This window comes from Opisthocomus hoazin, chromosome 10 (genome assembly GCF_030867145.1).
Source record: "Opisthocomus hoazin isolate bOpiHoa1 chromosome 10, bOpiHoa1.hap1, whole genome shotgun sequence".
Lineage (NCBI taxonomy): Eukaryota > Metazoa > Chordata > Aves > Opisthocomiformes > Opisthocomidae > Opisthocomus > Opisthocomus hoazin.
In genome coordinates, this window is record NC_134423.1 from 28,796,069 (window position 1) to 28,819,088 (window position 23,020).

The 23,020-nt window shown below is 42.7% G+C and overlaps 1 protein-coding gene across 1 annotated transcript in view; it reads right to left on the bottom strand.

Moving 5' to 3' along the window:
• ADAMTS17 (ADAM metallopeptidase with thrombospondin type 1 motif 17) overlaps window positions 1-23,020 on the bottom strand; it is a 189,566-nt gene that overhangs the window by 42,453 nt on the left and 124,093 nt on the right. The window contains exons 15-16 of the mRNA XM_075431771.1: window positions 14,224-14,344; window positions 295-452 (exon numbers count right to left, since the gene is read on the bottom strand). Coding sequence (XP_075287886.1) covers window positions 295-452; window positions 14,224-14,344 — 279 coding nt within the window. The remainder of the gene's footprint in view (window positions 1-294; window positions 453-14,223; window positions 14,345-23,020) is intronic.

A 23,020-nucleotide genomic window follows, 5' to 3' on the forward strand; every position in this document is an offset into this window, starting at 1 on the left:
CTCTCGAACGGACCTGTCACATAGTCTGCAACACATTACAGGAGTATCCTGTACTGGACACGAGCCTACTGGGACACTGCATGTTCTCCCAGAACAGAGCATCTTTGATTTTTAAATAGGGAGCTGGGTTCTCCAGCCCTTGCAATGCCACAAAAGAATGCAAAGACAGGCACTACAGCATACCTTTAAAAAACTCTGGTTTAGAAGCAAACAATCAAAAATTAACTTTCAGCTAGGATATAAACCCTTTATGTCGCATCACTTAAGAAACACAAACAAAGGATATAAAGTTACCATTAAGTGCAGTGGTATTTTAGTTGGTCCTTTGGCAGAGATTTTCTCCCACAGACCCCTTCGCACGTACCGGACAGTAGTGCCTGCGATCTGAAACTCACCAGGAAGCTCAATTTTCCAGTCGCTGTTAATGGATCTCTTACTGGAATCTTTTAAAGCTGGAATGAATCAAACACCATGGAATGAAATGTAAGCAAATCTGTAATTACAATATGGACTATTGAGATTCTGTCTCAGCCCACCTGAAGTACAAGATGCAGCAGCCTTGTAACGGACGTGAATTTGAAAGAAAAAAAAGGTATAACTTTATGTGACTCATCACAATGTTTCTAACTTGGGCATATTCTGTATCTCAGCTGATGAAGGCATTTCTAATTACATTAACACTGCTATTAAGTAACAATAATTTCACATAAACTGGTCTTGCTAAGTTTTTACTACCTAAAATTATTACATTCTGCTTTCCGAATAAACAACGTTCTCCAGTTTCAAAACTTCGAGGCATTCTCCGTGCCACTCCACTGCCAGAAAATTTAAAGGGAAGAAAAAAGAGTGTGCAGAAGGAGTTACAGAGGAAATAAAAGGAAGGAAAGATAACTACCCACCATCCTTGAAAAAACAGTACTAATTAAGGACTAAATGGTAGAACTCTTCCACAGTTTGACCTATTTCAGGAGCATGTCCAAAACCCAGTAAAAAACACAACCTTGGCTTTCACTTCACTGCATGTGTTGCAAGAAGGTAGGAGAAGCTGATTTAAAGCCTTTTCAAGTCAATAGGAAAATCTCCCATTGTCATCTCTTTGGATCAAGTCCCCATAGCCAGCAACCCCTTCTAGGTGCGCTTAGGCTATATATAATTGCCCAATAAGCTTAGGAGACAAGGAACTGGACTTGTCAGCTGCAGTTGGGTCTAATTTACTGTGGGAGTGCTTGTAGAGATACTGGCCTATTCTACATAGACTTTCATTTTATTCTAGTTGGCGTTGTCTAACACCTTTTATACAGCTATTACAATGAAGGTTCCCTCAAGAAATGATGGGCCAGCTCACCCCTTCCTCAAATAAAGTTTAAGAGGAAGGAAATCCCTGTTAGTCTTCTCCGTAGGGAGTTTCCTGAAAAACTCTTCTATTTGGCTCAAGAGGACAAGTGCCTGGCCCCACAGATTCCAGAGGGTCTGCTGAAGGTAAGAGGAGATACCTGAAGTGATTCCAGGACAGGGCACCATCTCACAGTGGAAACCTGTTTCTCGACTGTTCCACATACAGTGCACAGACATGCTCCCAGGCACCTGGGAACCTCTATGTTGTTAAAATCATCCCTAGCATACCTTATGGCTCAGGTCAACTTGAATTCTCCATGACTGCTGGCTTCAGTACCCAGGAATATTTTAGGGCACATTCAATTTACCAACCAAGCATCATTTCTAGTGTCTAACCTCTGAGGAAGTCTGGAGCAGGTGGATGTTACAACATCCTCTGCGTCTGTGTGTGCCTTTCTGAGGATCAGCATGCTGGGGAGTTACTGGAGAAAGGTGGAATAACCTTCTGTCCTGCTGCACACAACCTTCCCGACAGCTCTCACGGTCCCATTAGAGGCTACAAAATCAGGGTGAAGGGAAACTGCAGGTATAGTTTCCCCGGGAGGAGTGGGATGTACGTGGGGAGTGTTTTTTCTGAGGAAAGTTCTCTTTGGCACATAGGCTAGGGGAATGATAATGTCCTGGTATTTGCATGCTACAGCAATATAACTGTCTGCGGCTTACTGCTCTTCCTGCTTTGTTCCTCGATCTACAAAGTACCTTCTGCAAACTTCAGACAAAATTCTGGGCAGGATTGTTTTCCTCTGCCAAAGCCTAGTGGCTTCCAGGCAGATCAAAGCAGGCATCACACTGGCTTTGAGGAGCTGTGAACATGGCTAATCAAACCTGTGGATGAGATAAAACTATCTCCATGCAGTGTGGCTGACTCTAAAGATATCACGCGACATGCGCAAAACAGCATATAAGAGCTTGAATGACTAAAACTATGCTTTGGTTCCAGCTCATCATCAAAGGAAGATAGCTTGCTGATGGAAAACAAAATGTTTAATCTTTGAGGACCTCTTTTCTGGGAAAGGTTTAATTGTGATTGCTGCAGGCACTGCTCCCTTAGTGACTGCGGAGACGGAGAGTTTGGTAACAGCCTTGTTCCCAAAGGTGCTCCCTGAGGACTGCAGGAACTGCACTGGAGAGTCAGCAGAGTATTTGGGCCAAAGTGTTTTCGCCACTGTCTTCACTGCACACAAGTGCCCCATCAGTAGGGATCAGTGCTGCAGCAAAGAAACCTCCATGTCTCTTCGACGCAGAGTACTGCTCTTTCTCCAGTGGCTTTTATCACACACATCTATTGCAGGCCTGGCTCTGCCTAGCCCCAGAGGGTGACAGTACGAAATTCAGTGGGGTGAATAGGGCCTTTTGCTCTTGCTGAATGTTATGCTTTTCATCCAAGCATTGCAGAAGCACTCTGCAAGACAGCAAGTATCTTTACTGTTATTTTAGAGGATAAACAAAGCATGCAACAAAGAACACTTGCCCAACCTCCCTGACAGCTCAGTGGCAGGAGCTGAGGAGAGCAGGGTATACGCAGTCTTCTCTGACAAAACTTGTCTGACTGTGATGGAAAAGCCCAAACAGGAAAGCAGTGTGAGCCCTTTTTGCCAAGTAGACCCCATGGATTTAAGCTAGCACCCACAGGATTTGTTCTGCCTTGGACAGCTGGCTGAAGTTCTGCTGGGACCCTTTGCCTCAAACAGGGTAGTGAAGCACAGCTCTTCCTCTTTTCCCCAGTGTGGGTGCATTTAGACAGTAGCAAGAACCCACTGTTACATCTCTCCACTTTTTCTGGCTCGAAGTTGTACAGTAGAAGAGCGAAAGAAAAAGGAACCCCAGCAACAACCCATAACTTCTTTTTTTCTTAGTTGGCTGAAAGAGAGGAACTGACCAATCTATTTGTAAACCTGGCATCTAGTCAGATCTTTATTTCCACCTTGGGTCCCTCCAGCTCGCTTCCCAGCCTGTGGACACAAACTGCCGAGGCATTTCCTGTTCAAGGTGGTTTTTAAGCGTTACAGCCAGCCAAGGCAGCCAGTGTGGGTTGCCTGTAGGTGGAGGGAAATTCTTCAGGCACTGCTCCCAGCACATGGAATACGGATTCCAAATTATGCTGGGCTCTCTTCCAAAGTGCTGTACCCGGTTCTGAGTGGAAATAGGACCTGACTGGACTCAACTTTGTCAGTGTAATTGAAATAGAAAATCCTTCCATACTCAGACCTGGATTTACAATGCATTATGAGGCCTATCAGAGTGATTGGATTTTGTTTTCTTGGTCATCTTTTTTGTCCTATTGGAACACTCCTGCTGCTATTCTCCAGCATAGGTTAGCAAGGCACCAGGTATCTTTTCTTTGTGTCCAGTGTTCCTTGACAGAGAAAACTCCTGAAAGCTTAGAGATGTTCTCCTGGCCATGAATCAAAGAGCTAACAGCATTCAGAAGCTTTCAAATAGACAGATTTTTGTCTGTCTTTATGTGATGCACCCAGGGCCAAGTCCTGCTCTCAAATATACACAATCCTAGTCCTAGTCTTCACCACCCAGTGGGAAAATACCTGCTTTAGTCAACGTTATGTGGTCACAAAGAAGGGCAGTCACTAACTCCACGTAAGACTCTTGGTGCTGCAGCTATCTGCCAAAGCCGAAGCTTTGGACAAATACCTTGTGCAAATCTCACCAAGACAAACAAAAAGGCTGGCTTCCAGAAGGCAGAGTATTTGCAAAATCCAAGGAAACACTGGCTTTCATTGTTCCACCAGTGCTTTGCTATGTCAAAGATCTTATGTGTAGGCGTAATCCTCTCCCAGCAAGCTGGCTGCAGCATTAGTGGAAATACTACCAGTAGTGATACGTGCTTCCTATCAATGCTTTTGACCTAAGGGCAGCTGAATGACATGATTTGTCCTCTTCTTCCCCCATAATCTGGAATGAAAGACAGACAACAAAAGCATCTTTCCCAGTGATATTGCCAACTTTGGTAGCATCTCAAGACAGAAAACGAACGGCACTAGACCTGAAATCCTAAGACACAATCACTATGTAAATATTTTCAGCGGCATCCTATATCCCAGTACTGGATATTAATGTCTCCTTTTGGGTGTGGAGATGGAGGATTACAGGCAAAAGTCACGGAAATCAGAAACCAAGGGTCCTAATCTGAGCTTTGCTACTGACTCCCTGCACAGCCATGAGAAAGTTGCAAGACCCCAGTTTTCACTTGCACAAAACAGAGAAAAACAAACTTCGTAATCCTCTCAGAGTTCCTACCACAGGCTTGATATATCTCTGGAAGAAACTTCACCTTTCAGAGTGCTTTTCTATCCCAAAATCTTGCACTGTCTCTGCTTTGAGAAGATCACTTTGAGTGAACCGAAACACGAACAAGTGAAAACAATACCTGATACTCCCCAGGCTAAGAGACAGTTGGAACATGCATCTGTTCCAACCACTGCAATGAGAACACAAGCGTGTGGAAGGGCTGAAACACTGTTTGATGGGGAAGGACTGGAATCTTGTGTTAATGAGCTCATCAACAGCAAGCAGAGCTTAGGTTTGACAATGCAGGCACCCATAAGCTGCAAACATTCACTGAACAAGGAGGAAGGTTGGGATTTTCTCTTATCCTTTTGTTTTCCCACACAGCATAAAGAACTTGAGGGACGGACGAATTCCCCCATTTATGCGTGGCCATGCAGCTCTGAGTGTGCAAAGGATGTTTCAATGTGCTGGGTGTTCTTTTGGGCCTTGGACAATTCTCCTTCAATTCCCTGATCTGCCACAGACCGCCTGTGTGAATTCAGGGCAATGAGGCATTAGCTTTTCTGTGACTTGATCTCCCTAGATGGAGACAGGAGGTAAAGCCCTTCATCTGTTGCACAGTGATGACACAAAAAGAAAGACCTCTAATATTGGAGAGAAGAGGTGGAAGACCAGACTGACAGAAGTATATTTTACAAATGCCCTTCCAATCTTTAATCTAAGCAAGTGATTAGTAATTGGACAACAAATTTGTTTCCTGACTCTGCGCTACATACAAATATAACACATACAAATCTGACCCCCCACTCATGCCTAAAACTTTGCTTTCAACAGGGAAAACAGAAAACGAAGCCTGTTCCCCTTGAAAGGAATGCAGAGGTAGAAACGAGAAGAGGATTAAACAAATTGTTTGGCCTGAGAATATAGAGGCAAGAGGGCTAGAGGGTGCAGTTAGCCCATCTCCTAGTGCCGGATCAGGTCTTGGGTACAGCATCAAGTGAAAACCTGCTGCTGCAGGAAAAGTGCAGGCAACCTCATGGTCAGGTTATTGAGGGATATCAGCTGTCCTGTCCTGCCTCTGCTCCAGTCTGAGCTGGGCGCCTTCCTATATGTATCTCTCCCATTCCTTCCTCTAAATGCCCTGTTCTTTTTCCCACTCCATCCCAAAGTGCTGCGTGCTCCCGGCAGCTATGTTCAACCCAGTGCCAAGCTCTGTTCAGGAACTCTTCTGTCTATATAAAAGTATTCTCTGGTCCTTTCAGATTGCATGGGGCCTGCATGTATCGTATACAATCACATCAAGCAAACGTCACGAAACCAAGCCACGAAAGCAGAGAGAGATTGCAACAAGAATGAACTCAACAGCCGCTTCCCGGCGACGACAAATCTATCATCTTACAGGTCATTTAGAGAAGGGTCATTTCAACAGAAAACAGAGATGAGTTTTGAACCAAAACATTTTTTTCTTTTGTCTTTTTACCCAGAAAACTGTGAGCAGGTTTATCCTCAACCACTCTGATCCGCCGGGCACCTGCAGGGATCACAGCTGCTTCGATGTAACCTATGGCAAGAAAAGGGCAGAGGGATGAGAGCATGCCACAGCCAGCCAGAGGCATCGATCACTCAGTATCTCACCACGAAAAAATCAACTCCTGCCCCGGCTGGGGAACGGGTGGGAATCACTTCAAACGAGATCCCTGCATTGGCAGCCAAGTTTCACTGCTGTGACATGCATGGTTATGACTAATGTTTCAGCCTGAGAAGAGGGAGAGGAATGCACGTGTGCTGCTTAATTGTGACTTAAGGCTTGTGCTTGGGCCTAATTAGACATGCTTCCTTTGAAACACCCTGGCTCTCCTGCAGTACTGACAGGGATGCAGGAGGACTGTTCCTGAGCTGATGTAAAGTGTCACTGTTAGCAGGAACACTGTGCATCGCAGAACAGACACCTGTGCGTCTGTTTCCAACAGATGCTCCTGCTTTCCCCTCTGTAAAAAACCCTGCTCGAGGCTGTGATCAGTATCAGAGGACTCACTTCCACAAAACATTTTGACGATGCTAAAACTAAACAGCAGGAATTAGTGGGACAACTGGGGGAAATGAATTTGTTTTCACTTACACTTCAGCTTTATACAAAAATTCTGGAGGATGTAATGGTAACAGTCTCCTTTCATTGGGCTGCTAAACAGAATTCCACAGCTCAGATTTAATGCAAAAACAGAGCTGAAAGTTTCTCAGGAACCGACCACCAGTCACCTCTAAACACTGCCAGCAGATGCACATGTCAAATCAGACCACCTGAGCATCTGACATGGTAGGGAAGTTTTTACAGTACCCCATCATATTTTTTTAGAATTCTTTTGATTTTTACCTTGCTGAAACTCTCTTGGCCTTTTCATGCTTCCTTCAACAACCACGAATATGACACAATTATATCACTTTTGACCAACAGAATAACAGTAAGAATAATTAGGAGCTACAAGGAAATGCGGCCTATTTTCCCTCACCACAGAGCCATGTGGAGTTACAGACTTGTTCCGTGGGGTGAAAGTGGTGCTTTTAAACTATAAAGCTGAGGAACATTAGGGCCCATTTCAAGGTCTGGGAGCCAGGAGGAGTTTCTCCACTGGCTTCATTGGATTCTGAATTAGGCCCCTATAAAGGACACTAATCTCATCACAACTATGACTTGATTCCTTCTAATTGGCCACCCAGTTTACTTTGCAGTATATAACTTGGCACCTTTTTTGGGTTATTGGTCTCCCCTTCCTTTTAGATGTTAAGTAGCTTATCCTGTATATTCCCTCATCCCCTTTTTTTGCTTTAAAGGGCTGTGTGAAACTGTTCTGCCTCAGCCTTACCTTTATGGAAATTGTGGGGAGTCTCGAGCGATGGGTTGGAAAAGTGCTGGCATAAGGAACAGTGACTCCCCTAGCATTCTGCAATGTTTGGGGAGCTATTGTAGGGGTAAGTGCAGCTGAATGGCCATGATTCAGCTCCACTGATACGGGGGGCCTCAAAGGAGGATGCTGATGGCCTCATGCATTGCAGGACTAAGTGATTCTGTTATCACTATGACATGGAGTGAGACAGAGAGGGATTTTGGGTTCATTTCTATCCTTCTGAACCAGCACAGTGTCCAGCCCCTTTGTTGTGCTATGAGCAAGGCTTGAGCTCTTGGGTTTCTTGAGGTGCATTGGGCGGATAGCTGATTTGGGCCAGACACACTTCCTCTTTCCCTGATCATTGTATCTGAATGACACTTTCCATTTGACCCCTCAGCCCAGTTCTTTTTGTACTTGTTCCTCTGTACTTACTTCTCCCTTACTCAGGATATCTCAGAAACAGTCAGTCACCCCTTGCAGGAAAAACCAAAAGAGGGACAGCAAAGCTGCAAACCATGTCTGCGTACAGCAGCCAGAGCAGTGGCTCTCCCATCTGCTATTACAGAGTGGGTTTCACTGGGAAAAATCATTACTTCCAGGGTCAATCTTTTTAATGCAATACTGAAATCTGTTACGAAATCAAAGCACACAGATGTTGGATTTTATTCTAGACATTGCCAGGAGTTGATTTTTCATCAGATGAGATACCAAGTTACAGTCAAAACAGAGTGTTACAGAAATCAAACATCCTCACTGCACCCCATGCATCTGCATATAAACCCAACCGACAGTTACCACCAGGCATGAGCACACAGCAAAGGTGTGATTCATGACAGTCCATCACGGGGAAACAGGCCCTATGACACACCTGAACACCCCTGTTAGGAAGCCGGTTTGGAACATGCCCAAGTTTGAGGTAATTTAATGTACCTACTAGGGGACTATTTACTTATTTATTTTTAAAATCACATACCAGATACAAATGCCCACAGCTAAACCAGGCAGAGGTTGGATACAAAGTTACACTGAATTTAGTGGAAAGCCAGTCACTAATTTCAGTGAACTTTGGATCCGCTCCCTGACCTAGCAGCAGCCAGGAGTGTGTCACACTGCTTTAGAGGTGAGCGAGCCGTGGAGCTGTGCTTGAGGTTCAGCTAGTACCATAAATACACTCTCCTTTCATCACTGTGCCATGAGAGAAACACCACGTGGAAAAGTTGACTTTTATGTTACTTTTTACAATGGTAAATAGTGGAGTGTAAGCTATTAATAGTGTATTAGTTCTGGAGACTGTTTAGTTTGGTCTTATACCAGATTTTTCTCCTCCTGTAATTTCTAATCCTGATTGATGGCTTTGGGGGGTTGTATTCACAGCTCCTGAATAAGAAGAAATATACTGTGCTAATACACTGAGATCAGGTGGCACAAACCCGACTGCTGACCTTCACTCTTCTGCTAGTGAACTGCGAACCACTTCGCAGTTGTATGGGTCTGACCCGTCCTTTCAGAGACGAAGCAGAATTCTTGGGCATGTCCCACAGGGAGCATCTCGACACTCTCATTCATTATTTCCAGAAATATTGTGTGAGTTAGTGGTGAAATCCTATTGCAAACAGACTACATAACATCCATGCAAATTTGCCACAGGTACAAACTCAGATCACTACCACCACTCCAGTCTGGTCCTTAGAGCTAATGTGAGGCTTCTGGTGACAGAATATTCCTGATCTTTGAGATAACTGCACCAGAAAACACCTCCATTGTTTTCCAGGCACATTTTATTAAGCAAACTGTAAATGCAGATTGCCAGAAAGATTATCAAGTGTCAGCTAGTAAGACCAAAAAAAGTCTCAGAGTTGGCCTCAAGACAAGGACTCTCAAAGAACTGTTAGGTCTTAGGATAATTGTCTGAAATGCAGAGGTTTGCAAGGTTGGGCTTAAAGTTCTGCTTTAAATGAGGAACTGGTTAAAGACTGATGAGATTTGGCAACTATCAGGCAGTATTTTTAGTAATTTCACCCATAAATCAGCCTGTTAAGATGAAGCCTTGAAAGTACAACAGGAGAACTTCATTATTCGATAATTTATAGTGCTGTATGTAGTATACTCCATCTTGGGAACAGTTACTTTGGCACACACCAATCTTTCTGGATAATCTGCATTACATCAGTGTTTCAGGAATGTAAGACCGTGATTGAAGCAAATCCTAGATACGAATTATATGGTGTAACTCGTATTAGGAGAGACACCAGAACAAAGAGGTGGCTTTGTCATCAAGGAGATTAATATGTGAACAGTGGCTACTGTATCTTCATTTAAATGCTGGAGAGATTTGCAAGGGGAAAGCAGCTCACACAGGAAAATCCATTGTTAGACATTGTTACTATTCCCAGAAAGAACAGAAATTTTAGTGTGAACTTCAGAATGACACTGATCTACTACAAAACTGTTCTCCTGGTTCACAGTGCAGTGAAAGATGGACTCTGAGGTAAAGGAAAAATTATCCCATGGCTGAAAGTACTGATCCCTGGGCACTGTAGCTTCATGTCTTATCCCCGTACGCACATGAAAATTAGGTGTGAGAAAGCCAATAGTGCTCATCCCATTATCAAACTTCCCAAAAGTACTTTGAGCAAAGATCTCAGGGTAGGAGCCAAGGAAATCAGCCCACCTTGCCTACCTCCTGGTTATGGCCAGCACAGCTTCCTTATTGTTTTAGGGGTAAGTACCAGCTGGGCATCTCAGCTTCCATTACCCCTCCCACCTTGCACCTTTTGCTAAGGGCTGGTTGTTGCAGTGGAGTGGCAACATGTCCAGTGGTAACTAAACGTCAATTTTCTGAATAGTTGTGATGATTCTCACTTGCTATTAGCTTGAGAGTAATTCCTCCATCGGCACTTGTCCACTTCCAGCCATGGGATAGCTCATTTGGAAGAAAATCATCTCATTGGGGAGCCATGGATAGATTTCAAAGCCTCCTACTATTGCTATGAAATTGGTTGCCGGGATTTCTAACTTGTATGTTCGGTTTAAACCCTTACAAGACATCCCAGACTTAGCCCTAGGGCTCTATTTTCTTGTAATTTAGATGTACACCATACTGGCAAAAAAGAGTTTCTTGTGTTGGCCAAAGAAGCTCGTAGCCAGCGCTACAGCACTTTTATTCAAATAGCCTTTCTTTCTTGTAAATATGTGCTGGACAAGTAAAGTACACAATAAAAAGAGTGCTTTTTCACCGTCTTAAAAAGAAAAATTGCTAGCAAAGATACACTCTTCATTTCCCAAAATGATAGTTACAACAACTGGCACATGTCACCTGATTATGTTCTGCCATTAAAAACGTCCAGATATCTATAGTTCTACTTTTGGATCACAAGTAAGGGCAGCAATGAAAATCTTGATACGGCTGAGAAAAATCAAGAGAGACAGATGCAGGTCTCATACTCCATGCACGTCTCTGAGCATTACAGACACAGCCTTGGAGTCTGGACAGAAGTCAGTGATAAATCAGCTACCCAACAGCTACGAGCCAAAGAGCTGTCCTTTATTTCTCGGCCCCCTGTACAGTGGCAGGGAGACAGAGATGGACTTCAGAACAAGTCTGTGTTTGTTTTAGAAAAATTATTTTGTAGAAATAGGTACAGGGCATGCTGCCAGTCAAAAGTAAACCTCAGCCTAAACAGTGCATTCAGTTGGCCTACTGAAGACAGCCAGCTGCACACAAGTGTCTGTGATGTTTAGCATCACAAATAAAGGCTTTTAACCTCTCCCTAAAAGAGAAATGGAATCCATTTACAGCTGGATCACCCTGGATTACAGGTGGCAAGATTTGAACTGCTGGACCTCCTGTAAGGCACTTTGGATGTTCCACCATCATGCCCCAGCAGGGTGGCAGAACCTCATCTGTGACATGAAGGTTGGGAAAAAAAAGAAGTAGGCCTGGTTCTTTTTACTTGACTAATGAAAATTTGGCTTTCTTTCATGCAGATAGCTTTTCTAAGAGGAAAGGTTCTGTACTTGAGATCTCTGACAAATCAAACTAAACAGTAAAAGGATTTGAAGTTTATCCATGGCTTTTGGTACCAATGTTCCCATTTAATCCAACCAAAAGAAGACAAAGAACCAACACCAAATGATGTCACCAACACCCACTGACACTGCAAACAGCGTTCAAGTATCTTACACGAGAAACACTTGGGAACAGCCTTTGCCTTTGCCATCACACATGTGGAAACCTTCTTACAATGACTATTGGTTACTAAGAAACAGAAAGGAGTTGGCATGGATTTAGTTCAGTCAATAGGGCTTGACAACATAATTCGCAATCACAGGACATATAGGGACCAATCCCGCAGTCAGTGGAGTCCCATGTGCAGAGCAGCTGAGGATCTGGCCCAAAAGTTGCAGCTGCAGTTCTCAAAGTAGATACCACTCCAAAACAACGTCTTGATGTTTGAAGTCTATTCTCCTCTAAAACAACAAATCAGCATACTTGACTCAGTGTATTGCATCGCAGAAGTTCATGGGGATTTGCCACTGACCTGTGCAATCGCTTACATATCCAAACCCTGAATCTGTTACTGTAGTCATATTGCGTGTTCTCCTTTGCCCCAACTTTTGTCAGATTTTTGTACATATTTGCTTAAATGTCAAAGAAAAAAGGCCAATTTTTTTCTGAGTAACCTCATGTTTGCTTGTGACACCTCGGACCCAAGCCTAGAGCTTTGCCTGCTGCATGAGATTCAGTAAGCTAACCTGAGGATCTGATTCTGAAAAACAGCAGTATGTGAAGAGAAACTGACAGGAGTAACTCACAATGCATAAAATCTTCGCAGAATCGGGGCTGCGAGTCATAAGTGAAGTGAAACCAAGAAGTCTGTTTTCAGTGTCTAACATAAAATAAATCCAAAGGCAGAAAAACATGAACAGTCAACAATTAAAAGACTGTAAATATTATTTCCAATTTAGTAGGCTAGGGCGCTCATTAAAAGAGCGTAATTTAAAAAAATAAAAAGCCAATATGATTTTAAGCCTAGAAGATCGGCGTATCATGGATGTCACTTTTTAAAACTGCTTTCACATAAAATTTAATCCCCTTTAAAATTAACAAATCAAAGCACCTAATAAATGAGATTATAATTGTAATTATAAATTATAGGAGATGGGTAAAGGTGTAAACATTGCATTGACACAGGAAGATTTTGACAGGTTTGCACTTCTGAGATGATCAGCAAAGAATAAGGATCAATAAATGCTCGAACACTGACCGCAGTTCAGTCAGCCCTCTCTTCTTATTAGGTTACAGGGCGCTGCTGGTGAAAGCCTCCTGTAGTGTCCTGGCAGCCCAACAACCAGTTAAGGCTTGAAACTGTTCTGTTCCTACAGCCTTGTAAAGTTACCACCCTCAAGCAGTCTGTCTAGCTGGAAACGGGTGCAACCTCCTGGCAGTGACCCAGGAATTTCCTATTTATCTTCACAAGATGTTTTGTAGTCTCATTGGAAAAGATAAAAGATAGTCACTCTTCAGGAGCAATTAAGAAGCTCATGAACCACCATTCGCCTCAAATACAAATGCCTTGACATGAGTACGTGGAGAATAACAGGGAAAAAAGAGTCAGAGGCAATAATGCAGGAAATCATTCAACAGGTTGACCTAGCAATGCAACAGCAGAAATGTGCTCCAGAAGACGTGGTGCAGGTGGGAAATCCTACCTGCATCTCAGAGGAGGTGACAGATCACAGCTGGCTCCACAGGAAAGAAGGAGGAGGGCACAGGAAGAGGTCAATGAACGAAATCAGAGCCTCAGACCTCAGTGCTGAGACCTTGATTAGAGGAAGCTGCTAAGCACTGGTGCTGCTTTAGTAACTAGACAGAATTGAAGTGTGTTCTAAAGGGAATCTTTCTGTGCTTTGCTGAACTCAGTCGTGGACTAGCACGTGTTGAACGGATTTCTCCATACAGAAATGGCAATTTTTTCTGTATTTGCTGAACGTGAAATACATTTTTCTGGACGATTCCTATCTTGTGGAGCAGCTTGCAAGTTCTGAATCTGGATCTCCCTCCCTTTGCCTGATTAGGATGTGTGATAACAGGTTTCTCAGAAGCACAATACGGAAACTCTGGAACGAAGACTAATTCAAACACCCAGCTGTATACACATTAATGTTTAACAAGAGAGGGGAAAGTTTTAACTCTGACTGGAAGATCTTGTATCCTATACTGGATACTACTGCTGGCAGGGAATCAGTAAAAACATTCAGAGGGGAGTGCTCTTTCCTTTAGCTGAGATATCCAGATTATAACACAAATCACCTGCAACATGCAACATGCACTATTCTGAGCTCTCAAAGAGCTCAAAGATGGTGCTGAAATCCAACTTCCCTCTCACTGGAAAAGGTACAGTGATTTTATCTCTTCTTTAAAATCAACAGCACTGGTAGCATTCAAAATGAGAAACACAACTTCGTTCTGAATTTCAGACAGAGCCAATGGCTGGTATCTGGGCAACTGAATAAGAAGCAGACAGAATATCACATTTCAATTGAGTTGGGTATTGTTTTGTGTTTCTTATGTGTTTACTAGAGCAGATAAGTCCAATGCTATCCAAGAAGAAGAGCTATAACTACCACTCTTTAACTCTCCTCAAGCAGTTATGAGAACCTCCACTCCACTAAAATGCTGCTGAGGGTTACTCACCCATCCCCTTGGTGTGGTTGAAGTCGCCTTTCACCACCTTACAGGTTTTGCCATCACCACTGCAGATTCCACAGCGATCCTCTTTGGCAGCTGAGCCAATGATTCCATCGCAGCCAATTTTCTAATGACAACAACCAGAGGTCCCCATTATTTTGTTTGCAAGGTTAAAGTATCTCTAAACATTGAGGTCAAGACTAAGATAGACATCTGACTGAAAACCTAAACAAGAAGAGAACACTGTGAATCGGGGTAGCACTCATTTGGAACAGTGTTGAGCAGGTTATTCAGCAACCGCCTTCTCTGAGAGTATGAACTTTGATTCAGAAGTTTTAACGGAAGAGAGTTTCACAAACACTAGTTATTCCAGATATCACCATAGATATCATACTAACCCACTCTAACTTCCTTCAATACAAACAATACAGATTAAAACAATGTTTCATGTTTGTATAGTACTTTGCACCTGAGGACCTCCAAGACATCCCAGAGAAATGGACCACTATTCTGATGCTTAGTTTAGAGAAGAGAAAAATGTGATTTCCTTAAATGAAAATTAATCCAAGTAAACAGAATCCTGGTCACAGCCCTTGATGACACAAAAATTCAGAGTGCTTTTTTAAGTTCCAGTGTGCTGTCAACTGAATGAGCTCTGCTTTGGATCAGGATCTTAACTGGGAGTGTACCATTCAGTTCTGATTACACTTTTGCAATAGCTGAAAAAAGACCTCATTAATCAGATGGCTCAAGATACCTGCGATGCAACGTACTTCAGTGGAAGCAGGTCAGGTTCATATTTGGCCAATCCATACCATAAGATTGCTCACATCATTATGAAATTCCAGACGCTTGCACTGTATTAAGCTTAGACATTCAATTCTAAAAAAAATCCCAACAAACCACCCTAATTATTTCTCCTAAAGCTTCATTTTAAATGTTTTTTTCATAATTTTCTACTCCTACCTAAACTTTTTCCAGTAAAAATCTGCAGCTTTGCTTCAATAGAGAGGTGTTACTAGAATAGTCACAGTGTTCTCCATGTAGCTATAGAGATTGTCATGGCAATTTTCCTTATTCAAAAAACATTTTCAGGTTATGATGGTGACCATTGCATATATTTAGACCTTGAGGTTGATAAGACTTGCTGTCATTAGTCTATGTAAATTGTTTTCTGTACATATAAGACACTCAAAGTAATCAGCAATTAATTCTTAAAACATAAATTTCTACTGAAATAGGAGTTGTCATTATGCAAGTTATTAGCAGAGATTTTATTATTAAAAATAAGTTGAAGATATATTCTCTGTAGATAAACAGTTTCTTGGCAATGAGTTAGCAGAACTGGCACTAATAATACTTCTTTGAATAAGGCTGTCGGGTCTCTCCCTTCCTTGCCTTCTTATAATAAAGCCAGAGGAAAGTTGGAGACGTATCTTAGGGAACAATCAAAACAACAAACATTTTGAAAAATAGGGTAAGCAGGGAAATATTAAGAGAACTTGGGCTGTTTATCTGAGACTGCCTGCGTGTAAGCAATGTAATTTGGACCTGAACTCAAACATTCCCCTTGTTTCAGAAGACACTGGCCACCGTCAGGTCCAGATGTATTACAGGGATCACAGATTGCCAGCGTTCAGATGTGTTCTGATGCAGTGTTTGTCTGGGTAAATGATTAGAGACAGACACATGCTGAGAAAGGACGATCATCCCAAACACACACAGGAGAAATGCTGCTCACTAACGAGAACAGCATGTAAGTTGGTGGACAAGAACCACAGGAAAAAACCTGTATAAATGGGAGTTAAAGGAAGGTGGGAAGAAGACCATGGAGTTTCTGGCAGTTGCAGTTTTCAAGTCTAAACTTCACACCCATGTCCAACAAATAATTTTGGGATATTGAATGTGATTCTACCCCCAGAACAGAAGGATGTCCCAGCAGTTCTCCTTCCAGGAAAATAAATGTGATTCATTAATGGGGTTGCTGAAAGGCAGCTGGAAATATATGCCTGCCTGCCACCCTGCTGAGATACTGGAAAAGCTGCATTTAATTTAAGACCCTAGTGCTATCTTTTATTGTACTGCATTGTTATTAGCACTATGTGAGCACACAGATGAATAAAGGGAATATAATGAGTGTTGAACCACACTTATTCCCAGCGCTACATGAGGAGTCTGTAGGACTATAACGGAGGCAGGCAAAGAATGGGGAGTTAGCAATCACATGCTTTGCATTTATGCTGTAGTTTCGCAGATAATGTAAACCAGTGCAAGCCAGCAAAGCCTCTGAAAGAAAAAGTCCCCCCTCTTCTGACACTGGAGTTCAAGACAAGCCATTTCCTCCCACATTCACTAGGTCATTGACACACTTTGACTTGAGAGACCCTCTCTGAAGGTATGGAAAGAGCACACACTGAATCTCCAAATATATCCCTCAAAAGACTTTGCTGTTTTTTACCTTTCATCTTCACCCTAATTCCCTGTGAGTTGAGGAACTGGGAATGGCCCTTGCGGCCTTCCCTTCAATGGCACCACCCCTCCCATCCACAGGGCAGACCTTCCCTTCAATCCAGGGTGTGAGGATTAAAGCCCCCATCAGATTTGGGCCAGGAAATAGCTTCTTACAAAAGAAAATCTTTAAAAGAATAAAACAGTTTTCTTTCTTGGCTTCAAGATGAAAATTGGTGTGTTCTTGCTATTTTATGGGGGAAAAATACCTTGGAAGCACTTTACTCTTGTCTACATAAATATTAGAGCCCACTTCCCCCTCCCCAAGCCTTCCAATCATTTCCAAAGTAGAAGTATATTTAATAACAATACATAATGAAACAGCTTTTGTTAAGATTTGACAGTGGGTTCCAAAAGCTGCAAAGCCATTTAGAAACACATTACAGTGACCACCTCGGTCATTTGGATCCTTTGAAAACTCCCCACACTGAATACTGCCACTCCTAAAACAAGTAAGAACTTTAGCAGGGCCTGTTGCAATAGGACAAGGGGTAATGGTTTTAAACTACAAGATGGTAGATTTAGACTGGATATAAGGAAGAAATTTTTTATAATGTGGGTGGTGAAACACTGGCACAGGTTGCCCAGAGTGGAGTTAGGTGCCCCATCCCTGGAAACATTCAAGGTCAGGTCGGACAGGACTCTGAACAACCTGATCTAGTTGCAGATGGCCCTGCTCACTGCAGGGGGGTTGGACTAGGTGACCTTGAACAGTCCCTTCCAACACAAACCACTCAACGATTCTAAGTGGCAAAGAGGAAGAGACAGGGCTGGAAGGGCAAGGAAGCAAAACACAGTGAGCATCCCTTCCCGGGAGCAAAGTGTCTGCCATCAGCCTTTGGACTGTTAACTGTGAGCTACCTCCAGCTTTCTCCAAGGTGAGAAAGCCCCTGAGGTTCCAGCATCGGGGACCAGAGGCTGAAGCCTGAGCTTCACCACACTGAGGGGAAGATCTATTGAGTGTGTACATCATCAGCTTCTCACTGACATTATGCTGTATGCTATGCTATATTAATCATACTGTCAGTTGTTAAAATAGACAGTTGTCCTTAACCTGCAGAAAGCTTTCAAAAGAGTGAGAGCTTAATTAACTGTATGCAAAGGAAAATTGTAATTTTCACTGCTCAGAAGCCAAGTTTTCATCATGCAGAAACAATCCCCTAAAACCCAAATACGTCAAGGCAGTTATTTGATCTTTACTCTCTCTAACTTCTTTTGTGCTGCTTCCTGTACAGTCCAGCATACTGACCAAGGGAAGATGATTTTGTTCAATTAAAAAGCAGAAAGGCAGAAAGGGGAAGCTTTACACTCTGAGGAAAGAAAGACCTTGCAAATAACATCCTGTGCATTTTCTGACCCAAGAGTCATTCTGCAGCTGTGCAGACTGAGTCCATGGACCAGTCCATCCAGCAATGGCTGAATACTTTCAGTTCCATCAGTCTTCAATGGACTGATGAGAATCACAGAATCACAGAATGGTAGGGGTTGGAAGGGACCTCTGTGGGTCATCTAGTCCAACCCTCCTGCCGAAGCAGGGTCACCTACAGCAGGCTGTACAGGACCTTGTCCAGGCGGGTCTTGAATATCTCCAGAGAAGGAGACTCCACAACCTCCCTGGGCAGCCTGAAGTAGTTTTGTGTTCTTACCAAGATGATCCATTAAGGAGTGAGCACAGCACTTGGACCTCATCTGTGTTTAGAAGGAAGAATAAAAAGTAAAAAGCCAGCCTGGTGTAACCACCATCTGTTTAGTAGTCTGTGGGAGCCACTGTCAGCCCCATTCTTGGACTCTTGGAGCTTCCCTGTACCATCCAGCATGGACTTGGACAGTGATATTCATAACATTGGCAATAGAACTGATGTTGACACCACCCAGGAGTTCCACCTCCTGCCTATACTAGCTGTTGAAAGCCTGCAGTGTGGCAGTACTGCTGTTAACAGCATCAGTTGGACAAAGAGGAAGCGGATTTTAACCAAAGTCAGTCCCTTGCCCATATTGAAACTTGGGAGTGCTGGCAAGAAAATTAAAGATATAGTCTTTTGGGGCTTCAGGTCCTCAGCATGGACAGTCAGAACTATATCCACAGGTTTCTTAATGATCTTCAACCCAGGCAGTCTCCTACTCTGAGACCATGTTTTGAAACTACCCATTGACCTTTAAATTGGCACGTTTGCTGAGCCAGAGGCCCGAAATTCATTCTTCTGAGCTGATACCTCAGTCCACCCTTCCTTCTCTCCCTCCCTCTTCTTCTCATTTTTATAATTAAACATCTGAAAATACTGCTTGTTGGGTGGTATTTCCAGCTTCAGTCATTGCTGGCTCCAGCATAGGAAAACTCCTCTTCTCTTCTGAATACACATCATTCTGTGTGAAATATTTTCTGTATTGCTTGGATATTTTTTAATGATGTTTTTATTTGTAGTTTCAATGGCCATGCAAGAACTCAATTGACGCAGCCTGCGTGAGTATGTTTTGCTACATAAACACAATTATATTTGTTATATACATCCACCCTGTGTAAGAAATGACATTGTAGGCTCACAAAACTGTAATGTTTCCCATATGCTGAACTAACTAGCTGTCTCAATGGATCATATATAAATATTGATGTAACATGTGCCATTTTACAAATTAATCATGTACGGAGCATGCTGGTTATGACAGATTCATCTACACTGCCAACTTTTTGTCCATAATATCCAGTGTCCATTGATACCTCCAGGGATGGACCACATGAAACAGGAATGTACACATGTGAGCAACTGACATTCAGATCTGAGGGTAAGGGAATTCTTATTTCTTCGTTTTAAACACAACTGCCCTCGTGGAGGATTATGGGTGTCTGTCAGAATCTGTACAGGCTGGTGAGCCTAGATCCCTAATCAAGCAGTCCATCTGGAAGTTACTTCTATTTCTGCTCCACAACAAAGTTTCTGTGACAGATTGGAGTCCATGCAGAAGTTGGTGCAGCAAACATCCTCCTGTCATTTCCCGAGCCTTCAGATTTTATCTGAATTGGAGCAGCTCTGCTGTAGGAAGAGATATGCACTGGCTATTTTAAATTAGCATTATCTTATCGGCATTAGATATGCAATTACACTTGCCCATTCACTTTGCGTTTAGATCTCTTAGCAGTTCATGGGGATGGTAGATACAACTATTCTTGATAAACTCTTTTTCACATATAGAGCTTAAAGGTAATGTGTCAAAACCCCTGTGTTCTGGCAGCTGTCGCGTTAAAAGGGGTAAGGGAGTCTCATAAGCGGCAAAAGGAGAGCCCTTCCGTTGGGTTACGAGGTTCAGAGCAGACCCCTTACATTCTAAACTCTTTCTCAGAGAAGAGTCTAGGTGTGGCTGGATCTACTCCTAGTCCCAGACTCGGTCAACAGTTATATGAGCAAACATGCAAATAATACAAAGCCTGTTCCCATCCCAGGAACTCCTTTGCTTCTGTTCTTCAGCCACTTTCTGTAGCTACACCTTTCTGACCCTTCCAAACCAGCTTCATCTGAATTGACACCTCTGATCTGATCCCACCCTGCCTCTGCCCTGGTTTGTACAAATGCCAACAGGCTGCAGATACCAGAAGATTTTCTATCGAGTGCCCATTCTGTAAAAGAAGCATCTATCATGTCAATTCTGGATGTGAAAATAATATATATTAATCTGTATATGATGTATCTGTAGCCTCTCTTCCGGTCGATTCTTGGCTACTCTAGCCACAAGCAAAATTTAAAGCCTCCAAGGTAGATAACACAATGAATTGTCTATTATATGCTCTCCGTGGGTTAACACAGATGAAAAATAGGGAGAAACAGCATGATTTTTTTTTCATATCCCACTGTAAAGTACACTAAAAAAGTAGTAAGATATCAACAAACTCTTACTTTCTGTCGCTGTGCCTTACTCACCAAAAGCCCTGATAGTCTTTTTAGGCCTCAGATTACATTGCTACAGACCCAGAAACGAAAAAAGCCAATTATACAACAAGCTTCTGTAGTTCAAACAATCCTCCTGGATTTTGTGCACATATACTAAATAATTTATCAAACTACAGTGCTAAGCCAAGTTGTTGTACGGAGACAAGATACCCAGTCTGGAACATCTTGCCCCACAGTTTTTAATGGGCGAATACGAATAATACATGGAAAATACTCAAGTGAGGAGGCAAAGCCAGAACTGCATGCATCAATCAAATGCAAAAAGCGGGTAGTGAGTACGCAGAACACTGTTTGCCAGCAATACCTCCAGTAGACAACCACAATTTATCCTCTGCCACCTGTGGCCTTCTCCTGACACTCTGCCTATCCAATCTGCAAAAACTCTTTCTGCAAATGTGTTCATTTTCAAATTTCTGCTCCCCTTTCATACTGTATGATAATTGCTTTTGGAAGAAAATCATTCTATAATATTTTTGTTGTGCCGAGACAGCCTAATGTGTGGCTTGTCATCATTGAATGGACTGTGGATTCACCAGCAAGTTAAAAGTAGGCATGACATGACAAAACATTCATAAGAAAACTGTAGACATAGCCAAAACATCTTCACCTCTTAGACTGTTCAATCACAGTAAAGACTGCCTGTGATCTGTAGCCCAGTTCTGCTATACAGGAGATCTCTTTTTTCAAAGAGGCTTTAGATTACATCCTGAAGTACAATCTGTAGCCCCCACTGGAAAGTTCTCACGCTATCATGAATCTCAGACTAATCCTCCTTTGAGAAAAGCCAGCACAAAGTCATGTGCGTCATAACAGTCAGCCAAGCAGCTTGTCTTCTCCCCACACCACTGCCATGTGACATCTGACACCTTTTTTAGCTCTACTTCTGCCAGCAGTTTTCTATTAAGATCAGCAGCCCAAATAGAGTGAAGAACTGTAAGAGGTTAGACAGTGCACTTCTTCCATGAATGTTTACTCAGGAAATGTACACCAAACAGTCTTGATGAAGAACAAAACCCTCAGGGAATCCCCTTTCTGAAGGCCACTTGTCCCTTGAAGATAAATATGAGAGGACAAAAGCAATCATCTGAGCTGCAGGTTCCACTGCCCTACCCCATCTTCACCATGACTGCAATGTCCATGCTAGAGAAAGCAAACTGTGGAAGCAGGCAAGAGGGACAGGTTGCCAAGTCTAGATAAGCACTCACCCTTCTCCTCCTCCGATGCATCAGACTGCTCATGTTCTCCAGCCTGCTACAGATTTTCTGTCTCAGAAAAATCTCATGAGAAAAGACATTCTCCTTGCTAGAAGACTATGTGCATTTCAAGAGGAAAAGGTCGAAGACCCATATACACATTGAACAAGGCATCTAGTTTGCTCAGAAGATGGTAAGGATAAGTGCATTTGTCATTACTCTACAATGTTTCTTCCAGAGACATAACTTTATAACACTCCCTTCAATTTTTGAGACCAACTTCTGAAGCTTTTACATAGCTTTTATTTTGTCCTCATTCTGGCAAACCTCTATCACTATCAAGAATGAAATGTTCATCCTCAAAACCAACTCTAATAAACAAGGACAGGACAAAATTGAATGAAGACCTCATGATTTGTGTCCAAGACAAGGAGTGAGTTTATAAAAAGTCTAGGTGACTTAGGAACCTATGCTAAATTTAGGGCAGACTGCTCTCTGGTGATTCTATGCATGACCAAAGTATTAACCAAGTTTACTCACTCCAGCTGCGTTCGGGTGTAAGTGATAAATACAGGGATGCTGCTCCTTATGATGATTTTGCTTCAGAGATAGTGAGGCTGGCACCAAGGGGCTTCCTTCACACTGTTTAAATTGGAGCTCAGCTCATGGCTTTAAAATAAAATTGTAATAAGTTCACAAAGTACAACTGAAGGAAAATCCTCCTCCCTTAGTGCCCACATGAAGTTAGGGTATTTTGATGCTTCAGAGAATTTGTTCCTGCTTCCCTTCTCAAAATCCCCCTGTCCTTGCAAGAACAGTTTTTTTCTTTGCTATGTTTTCATCTACATTAATTCCTCATGCAACAACGATGCATGAGTTTAATTTAGGAGCATCTACTGCTGAAGGGAAAAGAGCTATTACATTTCCCGCACTAGATGTTCATAGGCACTGGTTACTGTTAATTTGCCTGTTACACTGGCAGTGTGTCATTCCTGCCTTTGAGAGCCTTTAACTAGCAGGATTACACAAGGAGATAAATAACAGTAATACCACCCCCTGATTTCAGCACTTATTCTCTTCTTCAGGCCCCCTGCAATGCTTGTTGCCAGGCTTTGTCTACACTGGGTAAAGAAATAAGGAGAAGAGTAATTAAATAAAGAT